The following is a 27,090-nucleotide window of genomic DNA, read 5'->3' on the forward strand; positions in this document are numbered from 1 at the left end:
TATGTAATCATCGATAAAAAAAGAAGTTGGTTTGAAGTGAAAAGTTTCAAAAACTGAGTGTTAACTAATCTTTTAAACAGACGTTTCGTGAAATATTATAATATTTGCAATTTCTCTAGTTTGTTAGTTACGCTTTACTTTTAAGCTTTTATACTTCTAAGCCCAGAGTTTATACTTCATTAGTTCGCACTCAGTTCACACTTCATTTAAGGCAAACAAAACTGTATGGAATTGTAATATTGTTCAAACATGAAGTCAAGTTCGGTTGGGTCGGAAATAACTTTTGTTTCATTTCCCATACCCCCTCCCCTGGAATTATTGTCTGACTTCCTGCCATAAGTTTGGCCGGTTCCAAAACTTTTCTAGTTTCCAATTTTTTCTCCATAGTTTATTCGGACGAAGATTGAGGCGTCATCTTTTCTTTATAATGAAGAAATTCATGAAATTAGAAATCAATATTAAAAAGATATGTTTAAATATTTTTAAGCCAAACACGTCCATCTAAGAAAACTGGTGTCTTAAATAATTTAACTCATAAGATTGTATTTTCTTATTTCAAATCTTTTCACTAGGGGAGGATATCCCTCTTAACTTAAATTAAAATTAAAAGTTATAAATTTAAATAAATGAAATTTAAAGGTAAAAAAAAATACAGTCTACCAACAATTTTTGGAAGACTTTTGTCAAGGATATACGCCAACATCAGATTGCTAACCCCTGTTTTGACTTTTTCCTCGTCATTATCTATTAACCTTTAGCTCATTCTAAGTTAACTTCTATATCTCTCGCAACGACGTAGAAGCAATTCACGCAGAAGTTTAACACATTTACTCATAAAGTTTTCAATAACAATTTATTGATGGAATGGAGTATTTTATAGTTAAAGTGTTAAAGCGTTTTTTTTTTTTTACTGTTGAATCTTTCTGAACAGCGACATGCATGTTTTAGCACTACTATGGGACTCATTTAAATGCGATTTTTTTCTCTTTACTTTTTTTTTACATGTTTTTTTTTATTTTTCGTTTTTTTATGTATTGGGGTTCCCTTAACTCAAGGGCCGGGAAAAAGTTTATTTTTAGGATAGTTCCAAATGACTCCATGTCAAAAGTGCTGCGATAAATTCCAATAGAATGTTAAGTTACCAATACACCATATAAAACTCCGAGGCGTGGCTTATGCCTGTTTATCGTCGTATCCAGTTTTTTCATTGAGCATATATTCTTCTTAATTTTTTTTTCTCATTGCTACTGAAGGCCATATCCATGGGGGGATGTTACGAGGCGCAAACAACATTCCCCCCAAACCCAAAAAAAAGAAAAAAAAATTTCCCACTTGTAAAAAGATAACACAAACGAATATAAACAAATTTTGACGCGTTTCTTTAAGTTTCTCTTGCAAAGTAAAATACATATTATGCGGTAAGTTTTGCGTAAATAATGTAGATGACCAAACAAAATAATACTTTGTTTTCATAGCATAGACTTTAAGCTTTTTTAAATATTTTGTCAATTGCAACGTCCCCCGAGTGGGCAACTCGACCTTAGCAATGTGTCCCTAGAAATGGCACGCCACGATCCTAAAGAACTTGATAACTACTGTATCGTTGACCACACAAAGGCCGTAAAAATTAATGAAGGCAAACTAACACCATCAACTGGAAACTAAAAATTGTGTGAATGAATGTTAGGGCACCCTCGTCCTTGTTTTGACAGTTAAGGCTTGTAATCGTTGTAATTGTCATTGTGATGTGATTTCAATCTTACAACGAGCCTACAGCTGTAATTTGCACTTAGAGGACAAGATACTTATATCATTGGATTCATTAATTTTAGATCTTTCAATTCCTCGATCTACAACTATAATAGTGGAGAATTTTTCTAAGAGAATGATAAGAGAATGATTTTCTAAGAGAATGAATTTATCTAAGAGAACTTGCTAAGAAAAATATGGAAATATATTTATTTTCGCATGATTTGAACGATTTTTTTTCAAATTAAAAAACACAAAGCAGTTTAAATAAATTTATTTCAATCTATCAGCTATCAAATAGTATCAAAATAATCGTCTTGCGTTGAAACATTAATACTGTAGAAGTGCATTAAAAATAGCATACAAACTTACAGAGAAAACTTGTAATATATAAACATAAGGGATATGAGGTAGCGTAATCTAATATTTTCTCCTTCGCTTGATTATACTTTTCTTGTATTTTGTAGTTTTGAGCGTCTTTATTAGATATCGCCTGCTTTTAGCCTAATTTTTTTAAATTTAAACTGCCTACAGAAAAATTTAAATATCATTGTTTTAGAGAGAACAGTCAAAAGGGAATATGTCACTGTCTGCCATATCTACTCTTATAAATTGTCTAATATACTAACATAAATGCAATACCTTCATCACTAACATCGTCTATATCAGAATCGCAAGATTCATAATAGATGGCCTTGCTGTTTCTTCGCCTGAGATTCGATTTTTCTAGATCAGATGGCGTTGATTGTGTTATGGATACAGATTCTTTTTTAATGTTTCCTATAGATTGTTGCAACTCCATTGCTGGCTTTTCGTCGTCCTGCATTGGTTCATGGGAGACAGGAGGTAAGACGACGGTATCCATCGCTATGGATATATTCTTTGTTTCAACAGATGTCAATATATCCGCTTGGTAATCTAGAATGGTAAAAGATTTTGTTCTTTTAAAACTAATCAAGCCTGCTATTACAACAAAGTCTAGACATTTACCCTGATACTAACAAGCATCATTTAGATTTTTCTCCCTGTCTCTTTCAGACACTTCCTTCAATGAAGAAACAAATATGAGATCATTAGCAATTAAAAAAAAATGTTTTTGTAGCTATTAAAAAGGATAAAAAAAAGGATACGGCATTAGACTTTACAGTCCCTACCGGCGGTGCTGATCTCCGTTTCTTGGCCCTTCAGCCAGGAAGTGCAATGGGGGGTTGGGGGCCAGCCATCCTGTGCTTTCACACACCCTTCCTGTTTACCTTCCCCAGATTTCTCCAGGTACCCATTTTTAAAGCTATTAATTTAGCTATTAAAAGTTAAGTTTAAATCATTTATCATGCTTATTTGTGGAATGAATGGAATATTAAACATGAAGGCGAACCAATTAATTTTTTTAAATATTCACGAACTATCATATCTAAATATGAAAAAATTCAATATCCGTCCGATCATAAATGAGCTAATTTGTAATGAGTAAATACATGTGCAATCAGCCTACAGGAATTGAAATTTATTATGTAAGCATGGAAAAAAATGAAACATTGTAGAAATTTGTGTTGGAATTATGGTTAGGAAAAATTAACAGTCATTGTCATAAGTTGTATACTTACCTCTTCCAAAAAAAACAACATTATTTAAACTACAAACAAAGGACAGGAGATCAAACACATTAGATGTTTAATTTTTTTTTGTAAATCTATCATCTAATATAAATTGAACATTTATCTTAATGAACATTAACCATAGCTGTTACAACTAATATGGTCAGTTCTATTAAGTTAAACTAAGTTTATGTTTAGTACATACATCTAATCTGAATATAGTCGGCCCAGGAGAAGTGGAATTAATTCCCTTAAAATGAACAAAAGTGAAAAATTGCAGAAAATATTGTTGTGATTCTAATTAGGAAATAGTAATAATTAAACTTGTTCACAAAAAAACTATTACTTATGCTACTAACTATTACTTATACTACTTATACTATTACTTATACTACAGGATAGTAGATCAAACAGGTCAAACAAGGGAGACAAAATAGGTTTGTAATTCCATCACCTTGCATCTATTATAAAACATACATTTTCATGTATATTAATAAAATTTTTCATATTTGTCATGGCTATATTGAGTCGGTTCTAATATGCGTTTAACCCCTCGCCCTCCCTATATTCTTACACCAAGTTGATAGATTTTCCTTATATCTTTAATATGTGTTTGGCGGAATGTTTTTTTTTTCTATCTAAAACGTTTCTCTGTCCAGGCTGGGGTGTCTTTTATTGCTTATACTGATGATATTACTTAAACAGCGACGAAGACCACACTGCCTTTCGATCATAAACAGATACAAGTCGTAAGACAGTGAAACTTTAATCTGAAATTAATACTTCAACCCTATATCCAAGGGCCGTCCTCAGTAAAACACAAATGAGTCTATAAAAGAAACCTACATTAAAATTAACCATTAAAACTATTTTTGTTTCTTTTTTTAACAGTCTTAGCATCTTCACTACAATATTTTTTTTTTAGTTTTAATGGTCGTATTTTAATATAAGTTTCTTTTATATATGCATTTGTATTTTGCGGAGAACAGTCAAAATATCTACACATATTTCATTCAGTTATGTTATTAAGACTGTTGCAAGTCAGTGCTTTGTTTCCTTTGTTAAATTATTTTTTTGTCTTTTTTGGCAACTTCATTTATGTATTTAAATCTCGTCAGTCTTGGGGGAAATAAATAAATAAGCAAATAATCAACTAGTCGCAAAGTTTTTTTTTTTTTAATATTGACATTGAAAAATGTTGATCTTAAGACTCGAAGCATTGCTATAAAAATAACCTACTTGTGTGTTCAATAATTCACTCTTTAACCAATGAAGTAGTTCAAACATTAGGACAAAGAGAATTTTCAAAACCTGATTTACCTGACGAAGTCAAATTCCCCTTTTTATTAATTCATGCAAGTTGTCTCGTGGAAACTCCTTTTCAATGCTAATTCTAATACACAAAGGAGATACGTATTTGGAATAAAACAAATTAATACGTTTTGCTGAATATATATACCCTCCTTCAACTTACATTTTTTAATTTAACATATTCATTTTGTTTAAATCATCAAAAAACAAGAAGGCACAAATATGGACTTAAAAAGAGAGAGAAATGTTACTTTGAAGATTAGGCACAGCTGTCTCAAAAAGCCCGGAAGGAGTCTTAAATTGTTCTACATCAGGATCCATCACACAGTCCATGTTGGATCGTATTGAGCTACTGCCAGATCGGCTTGAAAAAGTCAAAGAGTTGTTATATTGAAACTCCATGCTTTTGTTAGGCAATGGCTTTTCATCTTCTGAACCTAAAAATAAGAAACTAAATTCATTGAAAACGGAAATAATTAAAGAAATAGGCTAAAAAATTTCACCTAACATTATTTAGACACCTGAGTCAAACCAAAAATCTATATTTATATATCTAAATTTCAAGCGGATCAGAGATTACTGGCCACTCCTAGTCCTGGTTTTGAGTTTAAATGTTCCAAGTCTATTTTTGTGTTACAGATCTGGCAACCCAAAGGTATACAAGATCTGGTTACACAGACTTAAAGATTTGAGTTTTAAAATGATTGGAAACTAGAAGTAGTTAAGTCTATGATTTGGTATCTAACGGGCACGAATCAAGTCCATCTAAAAACTCAATTTTGGCAAAGGCAATTTTTGTGCTTTTGGCCCTCGTTTTGCCCTGGCTTCAAAAATTAAGTACGGATCCACTTAGTAAAAAAAATGAGCTGTTGGTCCTTTGTGGGAAAATGACAACGTTTCAGCACAATGTTTTTAAACACTAGCCCCCCCCCCAGTCCAATGGAATTTTAAAATTTGAGATTTTCCTTATGGATTTAAACACAAAGTCATTAAAAAGTTCTTTTGCCTTTTCTAGATCGTTAACATCTTCGGTAGAAGCGATGTTACAAAATTGACAAGATCAATAACAACAAAATAATTTTCAAAGTGGAACACAATTTTCTTTTTACACTGATTAAATACTCGTTGATGAATTGACTAATTTATACTGCATTAGTCTTTCTTTTCATCATCAAATGTATCATCAAATACACAGCTTTGAATATTTTGAAAGCCTGACATCTTCTTTGTTATGATTCGAATTGGGGAAAAATGAATAAATAAGGACTGCTAAAAAAAGACTGAAGCCATTATGCGTTGCGACAACAAGAAGGAGGTGAAAATTGGACCCGTTATTACTCCGTTTCTTCCCTATTTCTACTACTACTAACACCTCATCGTAGCACTAAGCCGCCTAAGGCCAACAAAGCTACGCACGCTCCTCCTCCATCCCAATCTATTCAAAGATTCCTTCTTTACAGAGCTCAGAATTACTCCCTAAAAGTTCCTAAGATCCCTCTTTTAGCTGAAGTTCCTTCGAAGTCCTTTGTATACAGAAAGTCTCTTAACTCCCCCAAAAGTCCTTAAAATCCCCTAATTGGAAGATAGTCCATTTGAAATCTGAAGCATGATATATTTAAAAGACCCAATTTAGATAATATAGCTTCTCCTCAAATCCGGTTGTACTTATCTCTTGGTTACGCTGTCGTAGTTCAGAAAGAAGCAACAAAACAGTGGGATTTTGGTCTGTGGCCAAAGTGGCTATTAACTGTTGTAAACGTAGACAACTAATAAAAGCACAAAATTGACCTATGTGGTCGGTGGGATAGATGGGTCACATTGTTGTATCGTTCAAGGACAAAGAAGAAAGTTGACCTATACCGTGGGAGGGATGGATTGGTCGTATCGTGGTAATGTTCAGGGATAGATAATTTCCTATTTCTTCATAAAATGAACCATACCACAATGACTTTGTTCGAATTGACTTGTATTCCAATGGTTCAAATTATCTATGCTTTCCCTCTAAATGTTAGTTAAGAAACTAGTAGCAGGTTAAGTGAGAAGAGAAGAGTACCATGAGAGGAATATTCAGATAGCAAGAATCTTGTACTCATTGTTTTTCCTACTGTGTTAAAACCTACTAGTCTTTCCAGTCTCTCAAGTTTACTTAGGAAAGATAATGGGCAACTGCATATTTTTCGCTCCTGGTTGACGAATGGTGTCGAGATACACGAATGGTGTTGGATTGGTGATGATGAGTTTTCTTTTTACCGCAAAATATGCAGGGAAAACCTTAGATGTCGCAAAGGCTTTTAAACCTTGAATCAGCATGCTCCAGCAGACGAGCACAAAAAACATGTTACAATCCATCTATATCCATTACAGTTACAATTGTGTGGATCGGCTAGGCAACAGTCCCAATCAGAAGAGCCATCAGAAGCAATGGAGGTAAAACTCTGGATATGTTTTGTGACAAAGATGCTGCGTAAAAAGCAGAAATCCTCTGAGTACTCAAGTCCCTGTAAGCTTTGATGTCTGCGGCTTCGTATGACTGAATCGTTGATGTCTTTGAAGCCATATTCAATGATAAGCTACCCCCCAGGATGTCGATGAGTGGAAAGAAAGCTATGTATTTGATAACTGATGCACTTCACGCAGACCTTATGAAGGGCCAAAATCAAAATCTTATGAAGGGCATGAGTGAAGCTCACTTTGTTCTTGAATACGACGAAACTACAAACAATGAAGTAAAAAAAGAGCTATACATTAGAGTGCGCTTTGCTCCTCTTTAAGAAATCACGTTAAGAGCCACCATCTGGTGGAGTTTTTCATGGGATGTTTCGTGGAACTGGTGAGGACATTGTAAACAAAAAAAAAAATAATGTAATGCATTGGGAGATAGAATTTACCTCTTGAAAGACTAACAATTATGAGCAGGGATGGGCCTAATGTCAATAAAAAGGTATGGTCGCAAATTGATACATTGAAGACGAAAATGTCTTGGAAAGAGCTTGCAAGGACTGGAACGTGTAAAATCCATGCTATGCCTAACGCAAACATGAAAGGGCTCCAGAAATTTGGAGAGGAGTCGTCCGACTTCGTAGTCATCTTGAGGCATTTTCTTCTTGGCCTGCTGTTCGCCGAGCAGTTGATGGGTGGCCGGCACTCTTGAAGTATTTTTTACATTACGTGCCATCGAATAAACATTTGAAGAATGTAGCTTCGTCGGCAAAGTACCTCAAGATTGTCAGCTACCTAAAAACGAAAGGTATGCTTGCGACCTCGAATTCGTGTATTCATTGTCAGTGTTTTTTACGAAATTCTGAGCAGCGTTTCAGGAAAACGAACCCCTTGTGCACGCTGTTCATGTCGAGCTGAAAAGCTTACTTCTTACTGTTTTGGCGAGACTTCTGAAACCCTACATTCTTATGTCTGCCGATGAAATTTCTACCTGTTTGCTTGAGAACTTAAGACAACTGTTAGCAGGATACTATTGTAGGTGAGCAGGTTGAGATTGTGTTCTATGCTCAAAAACTCACCTTGGCAGAAACAAAAGAATTCCGTCAAAGGGCACGAAGGTATTTCAAGGCAGGTGCCGAACACTTGATCAAGAAGTGCCCCATCTCTTCTAATAGACTTCTCGAAGCGCTTAGGTGCCTGGATCCCACAGAAACAAAAAGAGCAAAAAGTATATAGATATAGTTGTATTTACTCAAAGCATCCCACTAGAAGTAACTTTTAACGATGTTAGAAGTGAGTGGATATTGCTATAAGCTAAGAAATTAGTAGCAGTAACGCTATCATGCTTCGACATTACTGGCATTAAATTTTGTCTATGACGGATGCTTTTGGTGGGCAAAAATATACGCTTTTGTTGAAGTTTATAAAAGCTGCGTTGACATTATCGCATGGCATTGCTTACGTAGAGAGGGTTTTTTCTTTCTCAGAAAGACTCCTTCCGTTGGACAGAGCCTTCATGTCAGAAAGAGTCTTGAATGCAAAGCTGTGTGTGATTAACGAATTGAACACATATGGAGGCAAACCCAAAAGGTTTCCTAGTCCCAAAGAGTTGCTGACTTTAGCTACGTGGGCTTGATCAAAATATAAAAACTATATGGAAAGCAAGGCACAAGAACAAGCTGCTAAACAAAGCGTCCAAGACCAAGAGAAAGAAAGGGGTCTGAAATTTTTTGACATCACTAGCAAAAATTGGAGTTAATTAGACTCGAGCAATCATTGAAAGAAAAGGGGGCCACTGAAAAACAAAACGAGCAATTATTGATGCCCTCTTGAAAGAAGCCAACGGTCTCTTACAGAGAGCGGTGGATTCAATGGATTTCGTAGACATCACCTTGGCCAATTTCCTATTAAAGAGTGCCATGAAAACGCGAGAAGACGACAAAAATGAAACGAGTGAAAAGGAGCGGGCTGAAAATGACATACAAAAGAGGAAGTCGGACCAGATAAGCAAGTTCAGCAATCTCTTAAAGAAGTCAAAGAAGTGAATGGGTTAAGTGAATGGTTTCATAACTGAAAGTTGAACAAAAAGACAATGGGAAAACAAGACAACTGACCCGTATCCAGGGAAAATGAGTTCCTTCTGAGGCTCACGAATATATTGAATATGAATAAGTATGTGAAAGCACAGGATGTTTGGCCCCAACCCCCCATTGAACCTCCTGGCTGAAGGGCCATAAAACGGAGATCAGCACCGCCGGTTTGGACCTTAAGGGTCCAGTGCCGTCTTACTTACTTACTTACTTCTTACTCATGAACATGTTGATTCTTAGAGTGAATTGGCCACTGTTTCTGATTCATGAGCGAGGAATGTTTTGACCATGAATAGCAATCAAAATGCCTTCCCACTTTGGTCACTATTGGTCCCTTTTTCCATCCCTAAAAGTCCCTGGATAGGTCGTCAGGTCACTTTTCTAATGAGCAGGAATTATTCCAAGCCTTGTCTTTACACCCTCCCAGGAAGTTCGCATTTCCTTTGAAACATTTTACGACATCCTCCCACCCCGACTGCGGACGACCTGCTTCCCGTCTCGCTTTAAGTGGTTAGCCACAAAGGACAATCTTCGGCAATCTGTAATTCTTCATCAACAAAACGTGACCTAGCAACCTCAACCATTCTGCCATTTTAGTCCTAAAAAGCGGGATTGAATCACACTTTTCGTAGAGCCTATAGTCAGCCAGGTATACAGAACAATCCGTAGGCAATTTCTCCAGAAAAAATCTGGCAAATATTCATCCGAGATTACCCGTTCCTGCCAATCTTATCTCAGGTTTTTTTTTTTTGGCACAAAGGTAAAAACATTTAATATAATACAAAGATTTTCATTTTTTGTGATGGAACAATTAAAGTGTAACATCCTCCCCTCCTCCCCATTCTTCCTACTACTACCAGCTTTTTAGCAAAAAGTTAGACATATTGTGCCCTGTTTGAAGCAGTAATTACAGAGACTTGTATTCCTGACGAACTAAAATGTGTGATTAGCCTAATAAAACCCATTCGCCCCCATCGGCCACCATCTTTTTATTAAAAAGTTAGACGTAGTGCTCTTTGTTTGGATGCTATGATTTTCAGTCATGATCTGAATTTGTCATTTCATGTTAGCATTACTAGTCAGGCTATGATTTTGAGTTAGCATTACTAGAAAGCCATGCCTCTGCTTTTGGAGAAATATAGGCATATTGTATCTTGTTTGATGTGGAATCATTTTCAATCCATGATACTGGAGGTACACAGTAGGCCTAGGCCTCTCCAAATAGCCCTTCCCCTGCATTACCGTCTCTCTCGACAAATTAACATCTTGCATCTTGTTTGAGCTGCAATTACTTCAGAGCTTTAAATTCGTACGATTGGCAAGCTTAGGTGGGTGAAGGAACTTCCAAAGTTAAATTCTGTTTTAGCAGAATGATAAAGGTACCTACATGACAGGAGGACCAAAGTAGGCACACATCCATCACAAAAAAAAGACTCTTCCTTCGTCAGATCATTAGCACAATGGTAGTTATTTTGCCCAATGCCGTATCCAGGGGAAAGGTTGCGGGGTTTGAACGCCTCCCCATCTGATTTTTCATCCGACTCGTAAAAACAAACGAAAATGTTTAGATAAAAACAAAAGAAACAAAAATAACAATAATAATGAGTCTGCTAGTTCTAGGCTCATTCACTATCAGATTTATCTATTATTCAGAGGTATCTAGAGCTAGGTTACTCCAAACATGAAAGGGTCTAGTAATTCCAGATTCCAGAACTGACCTACAAGCTAGTCAAGTCTAAAAATAACTTTGCCCTATCCTAAATTCAATTCATTTCTTGACTAGACTAACTAGTAGCCTAGGTTTGTTTGATCAAATATATACAAAGAATTTTTTCGAGGGGGGGGGGTATAAACTCACAGGGGATGAAAAAGGATAATAAGGTCAGGCATATATACAGTTGGAGCCCTATCCAGAGTAAGTACAAAATATGCGTCATATCTACAGGATAGTGCAGCTATAATATCCAGCCCTTCTCCATTTTATGGAATAAACCGAAATAATGAACTGCAGGGTTAGAATTTAACCTTGTACAGCTTCTGAGTTGTAGCCTTTGGATCCCTTATCTAAAGCCTGATTAGAGTACCCTTCATATTTAGAGGGTACGGCCATATCCGTCCATTCTCACTTTTCAAAAAAAACCTAAATAGTGAACTGCAGAGTTAAAATTTCTATGGCACCTGAGTGTGAGATGAATCTTGATGCTCGTCGAAATTGAATTTAGCGATACGATCCATTGATCAATTCAGAGGTTTTACAAATAACTTAAGTTAATTTAACATGAACCATTTACTTTTTTTATTTTCAAACTTATGTGAAGCCTTCTGTCAAAAGAGCACCAGTTTCATCATGCACGATAAGATTTGATAATAGAAGGTTTTGGCCTTATATTACCTTATAAGCCTTTTGGCCTATAAGGTTTACTCTTTCTGTTACGAAACCTAAGGACCAAACATTTCACCCTTTTCTACTACAATGCCGCATTTTAAACAGGTAATCTTAAATTTACCTTATATTTGGCCCTATAAACCTTTTGGCCTATAAGGTTTACTCTTTGTGTTACAAAACCTAAGGACCAAACATTTCACCCTTTTCTACTACAGTGCCGCATTTTAAACGGGTAAGTTTAAATTTACCTTATATTTGGCTCTATAAACCTTTTGGCATATAAAGTTTACTCTTTGTGTTACAAAACCTAAGGACCAAACATTTCACCCTTTTCTACAACAATACCGCATTTAAAACGGGTAATGTTAAATTTACCTTATATTTGGCCCTATAAACCTTTTGGCCTATAAGGTTTACTCTTTGTGTTAAACAACCTAAGGACCAAACATTTCCCCCTTTTCTACTACAATGCCGCATTTTAAACAGGTAATCTTAAATTTACCTTATATTTGGTCCTATAAACCTTTTGGCCTATAAGGTTTACTCTTTGTGTTACAAAACCTAAGGACCAAACATTTCACCCTTTTCTACTACAGTGCCGCATTTTAAACGGGTAAGTTTAAATTTACCTTATATTTGGCTCTATAAACCTTTTGGCATATAAAGTTTACTCTTTGTGTTACAAAACCTAAGGACCAAACATTTCACCCTTTTCTACAACAATACCGCATTTAAAACGGGTAATGTTAAATTTACCTTATATTTGGCCCTATAAACCTTTTGGCCTATAAGGTTTACTCTTTGTGTTATACAACCGAAGGACCAAACATTTCACCCTTTTCTACTGCAGTGCCGCATTTTAAATGGGTAAGTTTAAATTTTCTTTATATTTGGCCGTATAAACCTTTTGGCATTTAAGGTTTACTCTTTGTGTTGCAAAACCTAAGGACCAAACATTTCACCCTTTTCTACTACAGTGCCACATTTCAAACGGATAAGTTTCTACACTTACTGCAATCTTAATTTTTCAAATGAAAATAAATCGCGTGTCTTTACTATAAATATAAAGAAAAAATCGTTAATCCATCCCATAATCCTGAGTGTTCAATGTTTATTTTGATCAAACATCAGGCTCTATTAGACATAAAAATGAAACCAAAAGGAATATTAAAAGGTAAGTTCTTACCATCAATAATTGGTCTCGTTGTTACCGATTGATTAGGTAAAGCTTCAGAATGATGGAGTGAATCATCGAACTTGATTTTGAAGTCGAGTTTGCTATCTGCATTATCTTCACTTGACAGTGGATCTTTGTCTTCCAAGTCTAAAATTATGGACAGTAAACTTATATAATTAAGTAAATTATAGTAAATTATATAGTTTAGTAAAATATAAATTTATATAAAAAATGGACAGTCAATTTATATTAATCATAAAGTTATAACTTTCATATGGTAATTAGTACAATCTCATTCTCACAACTATCTGATATGATATTTGTATTCTCATTTCAACAATTTACATACTATGATTTACACTTGCATACTGATTTACAATTACATACTATATTATGATTTGTTGTTTTTTTCTTCTTTTTTTCCTTTTTTTTCAATGTACTCCATCACTTCATTATTTTGTATGATGGGTTATAAATACATACATACATACATATAATCTACACTACAATTTATACTTCGGTTACTAATAATTCATCAGAGATATACAAAAGTGAAGAGAGCATTCAATCCCACAGTTCACTCTGTATTGGGATGTCAACAATGTTTTCTGATAGCATCTTTTTTACGGTTCCAAAAAACTTTAGCACAAAGAGCGAGGTATTGAGGAGGGGATAACCTCTCCAATATATAGAATAATTTTCGTTCATTTTACGTTTTGATGTTTCTCCTTACTTTCATTTGAAAAACAATTTTTTTATTTATCATCGTTTTTAAAATTATGCCAGAAAAACTGGCTCCCCCTACATGGAAAATTCTCCTTTTTCAAAAAAATTTGTTCTATGGAAATATCAATTCATTTGTTGGAAGAATGGGGCAAAAGATATCGCTTGTATTTAAGAGGGAATTTTTTTTTTCTTTTCAATTCTTTCCATAAAAACAAGAAAAATAAGGTATTTTACAGTGAAAATGTCCCCTAAAAAGCTATATTTCAATATCGAGGGGTGGGGGGCAAGTGTAACTCCCCACAAGCTCCCAATTACTCCCTGCACCTGTTCATTAAATCTAAGCAGTGTTTCTTGATTTCCTTATATCTAAAATATTCACAGTTCTATGGACATTTTGAAACTTATCAAAACAATCCCGAACTATGATCAAGATAGAACAGAAAAAAAAAAACAATTTTGCGAAAATCAATTTAATGGAAAATTTGAACAAAATATTACACAACATCATTGTTCCACAGGCACACCGAGCTTTTTTACTAAGCAAATGAAAAAAAATATATAATATATATATATATAATTATATATATATAATTATATATAAATATATATATATAAATATATAAATATATATAAATATCTATATAATATATAAATATATAATATATAAAAATATAAAAAAATATAAGCAAATGAAAAAAAATGAAAAATAAATATATTAGAACAACTAAATTTAATATAAAAACAATAAAAGGCAATAATGCAATAATGCAATTGTAAAAGCAGTGAATTGCAAAAGAACACTAGTTAACTATTCTGGCTATGTGTCTGATAGCCGGAATCAGCAATACAAAAAAGGGGAATAGCTAGGAAATCAGATTTATGATAAAAAAATCAAAAAAATCGAACCAACAATGAAGAACATCCCACTTCATTACTTTGTACTAGTCCATATCTAGCTGCTCTTGTACAAAATATTTGAATAAAAAAACAAGTTTTTTCAACTGTAAGTAAGGAACAACAATAAAACTTGAAAGGAATAAAAAGTACTCGGTATATGAGGCGAGATGCCACCTCCTCAACACCTCACTCTTCACACTATATTTTCGTAGTACTTAAAAAACGTTCTTATTTGGATTAAACCATCCTTGTGTTTCAGGAGTCGTTCTTAAAGAATTCAGAGAAAAAGTCAAACTAGAGTGTACAGAATGAGGAATTGAGAAGAGAGCATCCCCTTTCATATACAGTATAATTTCTGTTTCTTTTAAGTTTTATTGTTGCTCATTACTTTCAATTGAATTTTTTTTTTTATTTCAGTTGTGATTGATTTTCAAATAATGCTGGGAAATCCACAGTCCCCTTCCAAGGAAAATACCCCAATAACTCCTCCATGGAGACTTCCTCCCATATACAATCCTCCTCCCCAGAAAATTCTCCTCGGAAATTACATTCTCGCTTATAATTCGGTCGAAAAATTTATTGCGCAAAAAGTGGCCTATAAAATTCTTCTTAGCCTACTTTCATTTCTAAAAAGACTTGTTTTTCAAACCATATTGAAATCTCTCTCCGTTTAAAATTTCCCCTGAGCCCCCCTCCCTAAATGGAAATTTCCCCACTGAAGATTCCACAACGAAGAATTTCTCCTGTGGTAAATTCCCCCATGGAGTATTTCTCCCGCAGAAAGACCCCTCCACGGAAAAATCCCCTAGATTTCTGCCCCTTTGAAAATTTTTCTCAAATATCTCTAACTGTAAAATGAGTCCCCAAAGAGAAAGTAAATAAAAATAATTATGTATAGGAATTCTGGCAAGTTCCCCTCAAGATTCCCTAATTTTTGGGGGTGTTTCCCAACTTTTTAAAAAATTAGGCAAATTTTTGCAGGCTCGTAGCTTTTAATTGGTAACATTAATCTTATTAAACTATATATAAGTGGAATCAGCCCAAAAGCCAATTTTTTTGATGAGTCAATTCTTATCAAAATTCCATTTTTTTACAGTTTCGGTTACTATATGGCTGAGTTGTTCCTTACTTACAGTTCGCTAGCCCGAACTGTTTGATATGATGCTTGATATGAACCGTTTGATAGGATCCTCTACTTTCTTGCTTCACTAAGAATGACTTTTAGATATGTATATTTTATTATTTAGCAGGTTGATAGGCAAGACATGATTCAATTACATTATTACAATATTGTCTTCAGCCCAAAATTAGCAATGCTGAATAAAAATGACATTTAAATTTGTAAAAAATATATACTTTACCACTGAAAATGTTTTATGCAAAATGGATAGTATTCCATTTTTAAAAGCTATAAAATTCAAAAGCCGAATAAAATAGTAATATAAAAAGAAAAGAAAAACCAATCTAATCATATCAATCTAGGGATTTCGTGTTTTGTACGAGCAAGGTCGTCTCTAGGGGGGGGGGGGGGGGGGGGCACCGAGTTGTTGTCAAAATGTGTAAATGTAGCTTTTAAGTTGACCATCAAAATAATTAATTTCTAATTCTCAAGCAGTATAATGCAGTACCACTGGTACACAGTACAAAAAAATAAACAGACAACTTTTCGAGGTGACGTTAGATGGCATTGATTTTTATCTTTTCAAGGTAAAAAGATACTTTTACTTTATTTATTCTACTTATATAAACAAGTACAATAGATGTTAATTCTACTTTTTGCTTTTTAGAGGATGGCTTTTAGATATACAGCTGATATATTCAATAATTCTTCTTCTGTCATTCATAGTTTCAAGTTTTCTCAAAGCGTTATATTTTGTTGTTGTTTGTATGATAGAAAGGTAATGTAATCTTTGTCAAATTACTATATCAATTTAATATGACCTATAGAAAATAGCTCATCCAAATAAATAATATTAATTTGATAATTAGCAGTGTTTCTCATTGCAATATCTATGTTTTTTGTTTTTTTTTTTTTTTTTTTGCATGATGGAAAGGCAGTGTAGTCTTTGTCAATATTTACATCAATTTAAAATATAGAAAAATTTAAAAAATAACAAAAACCATTTGGTGATAGGCTATTGTCAAGCACTATGGATTATATTTTTTACGATTCCATTGAGCTGTTTCATAATAAATTAGCTGATAAAGTATTAGTGGAGCATGCGAATTGCTGCACATGCATTTTATTATCCAGACTTGGAATGTTCCAGTACCAGTTGTAATTCAAATTTAAAGAAATGATGGTTTTATTAATAAAATCTGGAACACATAGAGTAATTGTTGCAAGAAACAGGAAATTCGTTTTAAAAAACTGTATTAAAAAATGCCTTTGATGGGATCTGGAGCCAGTCTAACTAAATTGGAAACTCTTATTGAGTTTTGACGGTCGAATGGCGAATTTGATATAATAAACCTACTTTTATTATACTTTCACTATTCGAAATATTGATGCATCAAGATTTTAATTTTGTGGCTCAAATAAAATTTTAATTTTAATTCAAATAAAAATTTTAATTAATTCAATTGAAAGTTGGGTGTCACGGACTATATTGAGACTACAACACAAGAATATCCTCACATATACGTCAAAAGTTCACACAAATGTCTATAAGTTAATTATCATGAGCATCATTGCATCATATTTTTTACAAACATTTGAAATAAAATTAAGAACAGAATATAGAAATTATATTGCAGATATTAAAAAATGTAGGCTTTTAGTTTGATTTATATTTGAATTTGAATTTTTGTAGTTCAAATTAGCTCGACAATGTTCTGAGCTACTGCTCATCAAACATTTGTATCTGGTGTTCTCAAACTCGCTAAATTACTCCAAGATTTTTTTACGGGTACAAAAAAATATATCTAAAAGTCAGTCACTATTGACATTTTCTGTTTAAAATGAAAGTTGGGTGTCACGGACTACAATGAGACTACAACACAAGAATATCCTCATCTATACGTCAAAAGTTCACACAAATGTCTATAAGTTAATTATCATGAGCATCATTGCATCATATTTTTTACAAACATTTGAAATAAAATTAAGAACAGAATATAGATATTATATTGCAGATATTAGAAAATGTAGGCTATTCAATAATTCGGATTAATTTGGAATGCTACTATACTACTACTAACATCTCACTGCAGCACCGAGCCGCCTGAGGCCAACACAGCTACTCACGATCCTCCGTCCGAAGCCATTCAAAGCATTCCTCTTTAAACCTTCCCATAAGTTCCTATTTACCTTAAATCTTTCCTTAGGGCATCTTCCCTCCCTATTTGGGGACGACCTACTTTTCATGCCCTAGACAGAAGGCAAACAAGGTTCCAAAAATTATAGGAAAGACCCCAAAGTAAAAAATAAATACCTTGAGGGCCTCCATTTATGGCGGAGTTAAAAACCACTGAGGGTTTTGGTTTTCGATCTTTATTTAAATTAGATAAATAATCAGGGAATTCAAGTCCAGTAATATCCCTTGAGACATGACCCTTCATAATTACATGCTCCTTTATATTACGAATATTTGTACATAAACAAATGGGACATTGATTTCCTTTATCAATTTCGTGTTCCATGTGATGAATGGTGAAGTCCTTGTAGTTATTTATTTCTATAGAGCATATTTCACAGTTAAATGACAGCCCTGTTTCACAGTTTGTAGAATTATGCACTTGTAGTAAATAACAAGAATTTTCAATCTTTCCACAAGTATTACACCGCCATTTGCCAACACTGGTTTCATCAATAGTACGTTTTGATAGCTTTTTAATTGGAACAGTTGTTCTCAAGTAAATTTTTTCGAGTTGCTTAGATTGATTGGATGGGCCAATCAGCCAGACAGTTTCTGGTGTACTTGATAGATCCTTGAGACATCCACTAGTTTTACGACAACGTGTACTTGACAGATTCTTGAGACATCCACTAGTTTTACTTCGAGAACGACCATTACGGACAGAGTCTATAAGAAAAGAGGAAAATATCAGCCAGTGATAGGCATTACCAATGCAAATGAACTCAGATTCTAGTTTAGAATGATACTGAGTAGAAACAAAACAATACGCTGAATATGCAGAATACATTTATCAATTTTAAGAGCTTTGGAGCATTAGCTTCACCAAGAAAAAATTTCATCGTATCATATAATTTCATTTCCCGATTATCCTATTCAACAATTTAATTTCAACACATTTTGAATTTGCATAGCCTACCCAATTAAATTTAGATTTGTCTATATATAGGAGAGCGAGGTAGAGGATTGTATAGTCTTCCCTGAGAGACAAAGGGGGGGGGATAAAATGCAAAAAGGTATCTTTGAGCAACAAATTTTTTCAAAGGGTCCTTTGGACAAATCGCAAGTGGGACAAATTTTCCTTACCTTATTCCTCCTTGCTTGTTAACCCCCCAAAACAAGGTATACTAACCTCTTCTATATTATTCTACTTTTTTCCTCATTGCAGCTGATTATAGCTTTATTCATGTAGGTGTACAAAAATTTAGATTTTAAACTATAATCCATATAATCAATTAGAAAAAAATGTTTTCTGAAATTTATCAATTGAGCTGGGCGTTTATATTTTTGTATAACGTCATATCTTTAACGAAAATTGAAAGAAAAGACAAACATTTGAAAATTGAAACTTTTTTAGAATTTTTGAAGTAACAAGCATGTTTTGTGCCAAAATTTTCTATACAACGCCATATCAACAGAAAAACCAACTCTTGACTGCTTACATATATTTATCTGTTCCGTATTCCGGCATTCGAAGTCCATAATAAGAAATAGAGGTAACTAGAAAATCGGGAAGGTTTCAGAATTGCATTGAGACTAGTTTTCAAACAATTCGTAGTAACGAACTGCAGTAAGGAGAGACTCGGCTCAATAGTGACCGAAACTCTAAAAACGGAATTTTAATACCAATACCTATATCATAGAATCGAATTTTAATGCAGATTTTAAATATATAAGTTTCATCAAGTTTAGTCTTACCCATCAAAAGTTACGAGCCAGAGAAAATTTACCTTATTTAAGAAAATAGGGGGATACATCCCTTAAGCCATAGAATCTTAACGAAAACCACACCATCAGATTCAGCGTATCAGAGAATTCTAAAGTAGAAGTTTCAAACTCCTATCTACAAAAACGTGGAATTTTGTATTTTTTGCCACAAGACAGATCACGGATGCGTGTTTATTTGTTTTTGTTTTTTTTGTTGTTGTTGTTTTTTTTACCAGGGGTGATCGTGTCGACCAAGTGGTCCTAGAATGTCGCGAGAGGGCTCATTCTAACGTAAATTAAAAGTTCTAGTGCTCTTTTTAAGTGACTAAAAAAATTGGAGGGCACCTAGGCCCCCTCCCACGCTCATTTTTTAAATGTTTTTAAAAAGTTTTTAAAGAGTGCCAAAAGTTTTAAAGTTTTTCATTTTTTGAAAGTTCTAGTGCTCTGAGGTATAATAGATATGTTCTTTTAAAAAACTGGATGCACAGTGTATTTTGGTTTTGTTCAACATCACCCACACCGCTCCCTGAAAATTTCAACTTAATTTCATTGGATGTTCCTGAGATATTGTACTAGCATCCCTTTCCCATTATAAAACATATTTTAGAGCTGCAATTATTTACCGCCCTTGCACCACGGCCTGTGGGGCCATGTCATTCCTGGGGGCATATTTATTGAAACTTACAACTAATTTGAAAAGAATGGCTACGTCAAATATATATTATAATATAAACTATATATTATATTAGAAATATAATGTAAGTTATTTACCATAAACATACCTTTCTTGACTTTTGTTTTCCCATCATCTTTAAGAAAACCATTATTACGATGCTGAATTGGCTTAGATCGCAGTTGATACTTTCTAGGTGTAATTTCAGGTGTCTCTTTTGGTTTTGATTCAGTTAAAGGTGAAAGTGATGGCATGTGACCAGCTGAAAGTACATGTTCCCTCATATTGTCTATGTTGTTGCACAAGCAGATAAGACACTTGCGTTCAGTTCCTGCTTCATGCTCCAGAAAATGTAGAGCGAAATCAGGGAAGTCTTTTATCTGTAAGTTGCACTTTTCACAGTAGAGTGGTAAGGTCTTTCCACACAGCGTGCTCTTATGGAGCTCAAGTAAAAACAAAGAATTCTGCACCTGTTTACAGATGTCACAATCTAGTGAGGTAGCAACTACATGATCAAGATTCTCATCGCATATATCTCTTGGGTTTGAAGTTCTCTTCAGCCGTTCTCTTGGGTTGGGGTTTGACACCTCAGGCTTAAGAAGCCCTGCGTCTAATGGGTCAGGATCAACAGGCGAAAAAAGCACAGTTTCTGGTAGTGGTAAGGAAGTCTCAATTTTAAACAAATGTCCGTTGGAGCTCGATGATGCTTCTTTCTCTGAAATTGGAAGATAAATAAAAAAAGGGAAATAATAAAATTAATAAAAAAGAAATAATTAATAAATAAATAATTAATAAAAAAAGAAAGGGAAATAATAATAAAAAAAGAAATAATAAAATAAAATAAAGGGAATGAAATAAGTAAAAAAAGGGAAGGTAAAAGATAAGCCATATTTCTGTCGTGTTCAGTGTTTCTATTTTTTCTTTTATGAAGACATTTATATATTGACATCTATATTATAAACAATAATTCACTTTTAAATTTAAAATCCACAGCCACATGATCTTAAAATGATGGTAAGGGAGAAACTTTTGGACGCAGTGGTGGAGAGCAAAGAGAGGATGAATTACTGATTTAATTACTTATGGGGGAGGGGGGGCAGTTATTTTCCTGGTTAGCATTTGATATAAATTTTATGACAGCTATGATGGTGGTTGTGAGCAATAGGTTTGGACAATCGGACGATAAAATGATACTCAATTTGAAATAATATTACCACATTAACCACTACTACAAGTCCAGTTCAACAACTAGAAAAATTACTAGATATCTCTGGAGATGGGGGAATGGCTTGGGAGGGGAATAAATTTTTCAGATAGGCTGATAAACTTCAATGAATGATATTAGCAATTTGTATAATCATGACAAGAAATTTGAAAAATCAATAAATTTAAAACCAAGAAAATTTTTTAATTCTTTGCACCACAATTTTAAGGCTCAATTTGTTGTATCAACACGTCAAACAAACAGGGTCTGACACCTATTTAAGAATCACTAAGAATGTGAGTACTATTCATACTTAATAGCATTAATCACATGTCAATTAAAACACAAAGAGAGTTTGCGTTTTCATAAAAGATATTTTTAAACAAAAACAAAAGGTTATGATTGAAATAGAGTTTGGGTGAACTAATGAATGAAAGTTGATTTGATCAGGTTATGAAAGTATTCCTATAGGAGTTTAACACAAGACTGAAAAGCCAATCATCAGCATTGATTTGAAGATATAATAAACAATGAGACTCAAAGAAAAACAGTAACTCAAAGTAAAACCATCAAAATATTTTTAGAATTGAATTAAGAAGCAAAAAAGCTATCTTAAAATTTGGTAAAAAAAAAAAAACATATCTTCATAATAAGTATTCCAGAAAAACAATTTTATAAAATAAGAGTTAAAAAAAGCCAGAGATTCAAAGACTAGGACCTCAATCTTATGGCGACATAGTACTTCAATAATAATTATAGATGTAAAAATATAAAAATTAGGATTATCAGACATGTTACTTTTATATACAGTCTGTAAAGAAGGGGCATACACCTTTGAAAACAATAATCTCATGTCCGATCAGTCCAAAATTAAATTGCCTCATATATTTTAACCAAATTAAGAAAGGCAAATGCGAAATTTATTCACTGATCTCAAGGCATTACTCTAGTTTCTTGGTAAATTAGCTGAAAACAGCATATCTAGCATATTTATGTCCTGTACTGGAATATACGTTTCCAGTATGGGGGCTCCAAATTCATCATATTGAATATCTAGATGATGGCGAAAAAGGATTCCAGAAAGAGTATATATTTCATCCTGACAGAAAAATTTATTAATTTTGAATCTACTCTAGAGTTTAAATATTGAAACCCTTAAAAATCGCTCCTTTCTGTTGATGGACAATCTCTGCTTGCTAGCCTCAAGCATTGACATCTTCCACCTCCTGATAGTAAATCAGCAATTGACAGCAGAAAGAAGAACAAATAAGCACCAGTTTCTGACAGAACTAACCGGTTTAGCAATCCATTTCTGCTGTATTTTTTACTAGTGCCTTCAATGAAACATCCAAGGACTAGGACTGTAAAATACTTTTGATTGATTGAAGAAAAAAGCCTGCCCTTTCTTGGCTGAAAAGTTGCAGTTGGGGTGGTGTTGCACTACATGTTTCCAAATTAAGCAGCGTGCTCTCTGCCTATCTTTTAGCTGAGAATTTGGTAGGAGGGAGGGCTAAAAGAAACTTGTTAGGACTCTGTGCACTAATTCACAACTTCAGCATCAAGTCAGGACTTATGTCTTAGCTTGTTTCAGGACCAAGACAATCTGTGCTTGGACCTGGTTCAAAATTTACCTTTCAATTTGCAATCATTTGAGCTATGTCCCAGGTTCTTAGAGCCTTCTCTTCAATACAACGAGACTGGGAAAAACACAATACAGGGATATACACTGTTTTACGCTAAGTCTATACTAGCACAAAGATAAAGATAGGCAATGTTAAGCATTTCAAGCGTTGCAATATGCAGGTACAACTTTACAAGAACACAAATAATTTTGTTTTGGAAAATTTGTTTCAGGACTAAGCCAGTCTATTAAATTATCTCTTCGCCTCTCGAAGTCTAAAATTTTTGTTTAGCGTGTTTATTATTTTTCCTCTCGGGAATGCAGCGTCAGCAGACGCTGTTTTCCATCCAAATAGCGGAGCGCACTCTATGATGGTACGGTCATCTCCTTAGAATGCCATTACAACTACCTGCGAAAATCGTGCTGGACTTTAACCCCGCAGAAGCCGACTGGAAACGAACCCACGGAGGACCGAAAAATCGATGGTCCGATAGTCTTTCAAAATACTTGAAGCTGGCAAACATCGATGTCCGCGACGCACCAGCATTAGCTTCTGACCGTACCAGTTTGAGGCAGCTGACATCACTCTCTACGCTGAACCACGCCTGGCAGGAAACACAAGTCAAATAAGTCAAAGTCAAGAATGCATTCTCAAAAAGCTTAAAAGAAGAAAAAAGGCCTATATACAGTGGCCCAGAATGAAAAAGCAAACGCAAATGACAGGTTAAAAAAAAATTCATTAAAAGGCCTTGTAAAAAAAAGAAAACTCTAGGACATCCAAATTATCCCTTTGCCTCCCAATGTCTAAAAATTTTGTTTAGTGTTTTTACTATTTTTTCCTCTCGAGAATGCATTCTCAAAGTTTGAGCTTTGAAAAAGACCTGAAGACTTTATCTTCAGAGATTCTCTCCTCCCTCCCTCGAAATAAATTATCCCTTCGCCTCCAATGTCTAAATTTTGTAATGTTTTTATTATTTTTTCCTCTCGGGAATGAATTCTCAAAGATTGAGCTTTGAAACAGACCCTAGGACTTTATCTTTAAGGAACCTCTCCTCCACCCCCCAGAATAAATTATCCCTTCACCTCCCAATGTCTATAAAAAAATTCTTTAACGTTTTTATTATTTTTTTCCTCTTGGGAATACATTCTCAAAGTTTGAGCTTTGAAAGAGACCTGAGAACTTTATTTTCAAGGAACCTCTCCTCCACCTCAGAATAAATTATTCTTTCGCCTGCCAATATCTACAAAATTTTTTAACATTTTTATTATTTTTTCCTCTCGGGAATGCATTCTCAAAGTTTGAGCTTTGAAACAGACCTGAAGACTTTATCTTCAAAGGATCTCTCCTTCATCCCCCAGAATAAATTATTCCCTTCGCCTCCCAATTTTTACTCTCGGGAATACATTTCTAAAGATTGAGCTTGGAAAAAAAAACCTAAAGACCATCTTCAAGGAACCGCTCCTTCATCCCCCATAAGAAAAGCTTTGAAAACCAAATTTCGCGCCTTGCTTGGCTTTTCATCATCAAGCTAAAAATTTTTATAGCTGTTTAAATCTTCAATAGCAGTCCTAAAAGTTGAAAAAAAGACACAAGTTAAATGTTTCAAATATTTCTGACGAATCTAAGCAAACAGAGGGAAACTTGCATGAATACAAGAGGCCCCTATTGCCCCATTTTGTTTTTTAAAGACTAAAATAGGTATTAGCCTATAATTTAAATCCTATACTTGTTTTGTCATTAAGTGAAATATTTTGCATGGATTCCTCCAGCATGAAACTAGTAAATTTACAATATTAACTATGCATTATTAATGTAGCATAATATTTTCTTAGCTTTCTAGGGGAACCTAGAGACTCAAATAATTTTCTCAGTATAATCCATATGTATTATTAAAAAATAGCAGAAATATTTATAAAAACATAAAGAAGACATATAGTTTTTATATGCAAAGAATATAAGAATATGCAAAGAATGAGAAATATATGATTTCTCATACTCATTGAAGAAATAACACCACAAAGTGTCATCAAATCTGAGACCAAGCATGTCAAAATGACAATTTAATATCTATCTTTGATGAAATAAAACAATTTTAAATTAAACACAAATGATTTGCACAATAGAATATATGCCCTGTGAACCTTTTATACCCACGAGTTATGTTATACCCATCATTTATACCCACGATGTTTCAGAGTCATAATGATTTAATATAGTTCAAATTGATTTAACATATACATTTTAATTCTAATCTAATTTTTAATTAATTAAATTTCTTTCTAAATGTATTATTTTAAATTTTATTTTGCATCTGTAATGCATATATGCACGCATAGTTGTGCGAATAAGCCAGTTCAAGCTTTGCTGTCAAGGTTCCACTTTGTAAACATTGGTCATCAGTAGGACTATTGATAATTTTTTTCTTATCCCTTTAGTAAATTAAATAAATTAAGACAAATAAAATAATTATAAATAATATAATTATAATTATAATAATATAATTGTAAAAAAATAAAATAATGAAAATAAAATAAATGATTTAAAATAAATTAAATTTATCCCTCATGATGAATTATTTGAAAACTTTTTATTATTGTAGTTTGCTTCTGCAATGTTGCCATTTTTTCTGTAATTAAACGTTAAATTTACATGACGATTCCCCATAAAATAAAATTTTAAAATTAATCTTCGCACTATTCAAGTTTGGAAACTTACCTTCTTCCTTTACTGTGTTTGAGTCAACCTGAACAAGAGCTAAACTGCAAGAACTTCTTTCGGGAAGTTCCATATCATTTTGTAAAGTAAGAGTATTTGCAGTTCCCAAGGGCTCATCAGTTTTAATTTGCAACTGATCCTGGATTTCTGAAACATATCAAAACGATCCATAAGACACTGTGGAATATATTGTACAATTCACAATAGCAAAAAAAGGCAGAGACTAGATTAAGTCTCTAACATTTGACAATTTTAGTATATTTGTAATTCAGTGATTTACTGAAGTAATTTCAAGTGATTTACTGGCATACCTGGAAGATACAAAGAGGGGAGGGCCTACAGCCCTTAAAAAAAAACTCAGCACACAATAATAAAATTTGAAGATTTATTCCTCGTATCAATCCTACATCGCCTCTTATTGTTTGGTTATTCATCAATATATACTTTACTTTTCAAGTATTTGATTCTCAAATACCTCTTTACATATGTCACAATCCATTGTGGCAGCGGTGGCACATTCTATTGTAAAATTATCATCGTATACATGTTTTTTTGATACCTTAGGAAGCTCCATCTCTGAAGGACCAAGGCCAAGAAGGGGAAAACACAATGTCTAGCAGCGGTAAGAAAATTTCAATTTTAAAAGAATGTCTAATGGAGCTCAGTCATCCTTCTTTATCTGACATTGGAAGATATTTGCTGGAAGAAAAACTGCCTTCTTATGCTGAAAAGTTGCAGTGGGTTACTTTTACACTGCATGTTTCCAATTAACAAAGTGCTACCTTCCTATCCTTTTGCTAGGAATTTGGTAGGGGAATGGCTAAACGAAACTTATCAGGAATATCAAACAGTTCGTGGCAACGAACTGTAAGTAAGGAGCGACGTGGCTCAATAGTAACTGAAACTTTAAAAACGGGATTTTGATATCAGTAGATATATCAAAAGAATCGGTTTATTATACTGATTCCAAATATATAAGACTCACTGGGCTTAGTGTTACTCATCAGAGGGCACGAGCCTGAGAAAATTTACCGATTTTCAAAAATGAATGAAAAAATTCTTTAAAAGTTAAATAACATTAATGAAAACCACACCATCACATTCAGCTTATCAGAGAACCCTACTGTAGAGGCTTCAAGCTCCTATCTGTAAAAATGTGGATTTTAGTAATTTTTGCCATTTGAAAGAACAGGGATGCGTGTTTTTTTTTTTTTTTTTTTTTTTTTCAGGGATGATCTTATCGAACCAATGGTCCTAGAACATCGAGAGAAGGCTCATTTGAATGGAAATTAAAAGTTATATTGCCCTTTCTAAGTGACAAAAAAATTGAAGCCCTTTCCAACGCCACTTTTACCCCAAAATCACCCGATCAAAACTTTTGGCCATTAATATCAGCATAGTTGAATAGTCCAAAAAACATGCCTTTGGAGATGACATTAACCC

At 33.7% G+C, this 27,090-nt stretch overlaps 1 protein-coding gene across 1 annotated transcript in view; it reads right to left on the minus strand.

Annotated features, from left to right (window-relative positions):
• Nucleotides 1–27,090, minus strand: part of LOC136025431 (uncharacterized) — a 39,799-nt gene that overhangs the window by 11,738 nt on the left and 971 nt on the right. Inside the window, exons 2-7 of the mRNA XM_065701463.1 lie at nucleotides 25,648–25,794; nucleotides 20,216–20,821; nucleotides 17,805–18,395; nucleotides 12,757–12,894; nucleotides 4,907–5,092; nucleotides 2,392–2,667 (exon numbers count right to left, since the gene is read on the minus strand). Of these exons, the coding sequence (XP_065557535.1) occupies nucleotides 2,392–2,667; nucleotides 4,907–5,092; nucleotides 12,757–12,894; nucleotides 17,805–18,395; nucleotides 20,216–20,821; nucleotides 25,648–25,720 (1,870 nt within the window). The 5' untranslated portion in view covers nucleotides 25,721–25,794. The remainder of the gene's footprint in view (nucleotides 1–2,391; nucleotides 2,668–4,906; nucleotides 5,093–12,756; nucleotides 12,895–17,804; nucleotides 18,396–20,215; nucleotides 20,822–25,647; nucleotides 25,795–27,090) is intronic.

Source organism: Artemia franciscana, chromosome 3 (genome assembly GCF_032884065.1).
Source record: "Artemia franciscana chromosome 3, ASM3288406v1, whole genome shotgun sequence".
NCBI classification, from domain to species: domain Eukaryota; kingdom Metazoa; phylum Arthropoda; class Branchiopoda; order Anostraca; family Artemiidae; genus Artemia; species Artemia franciscana.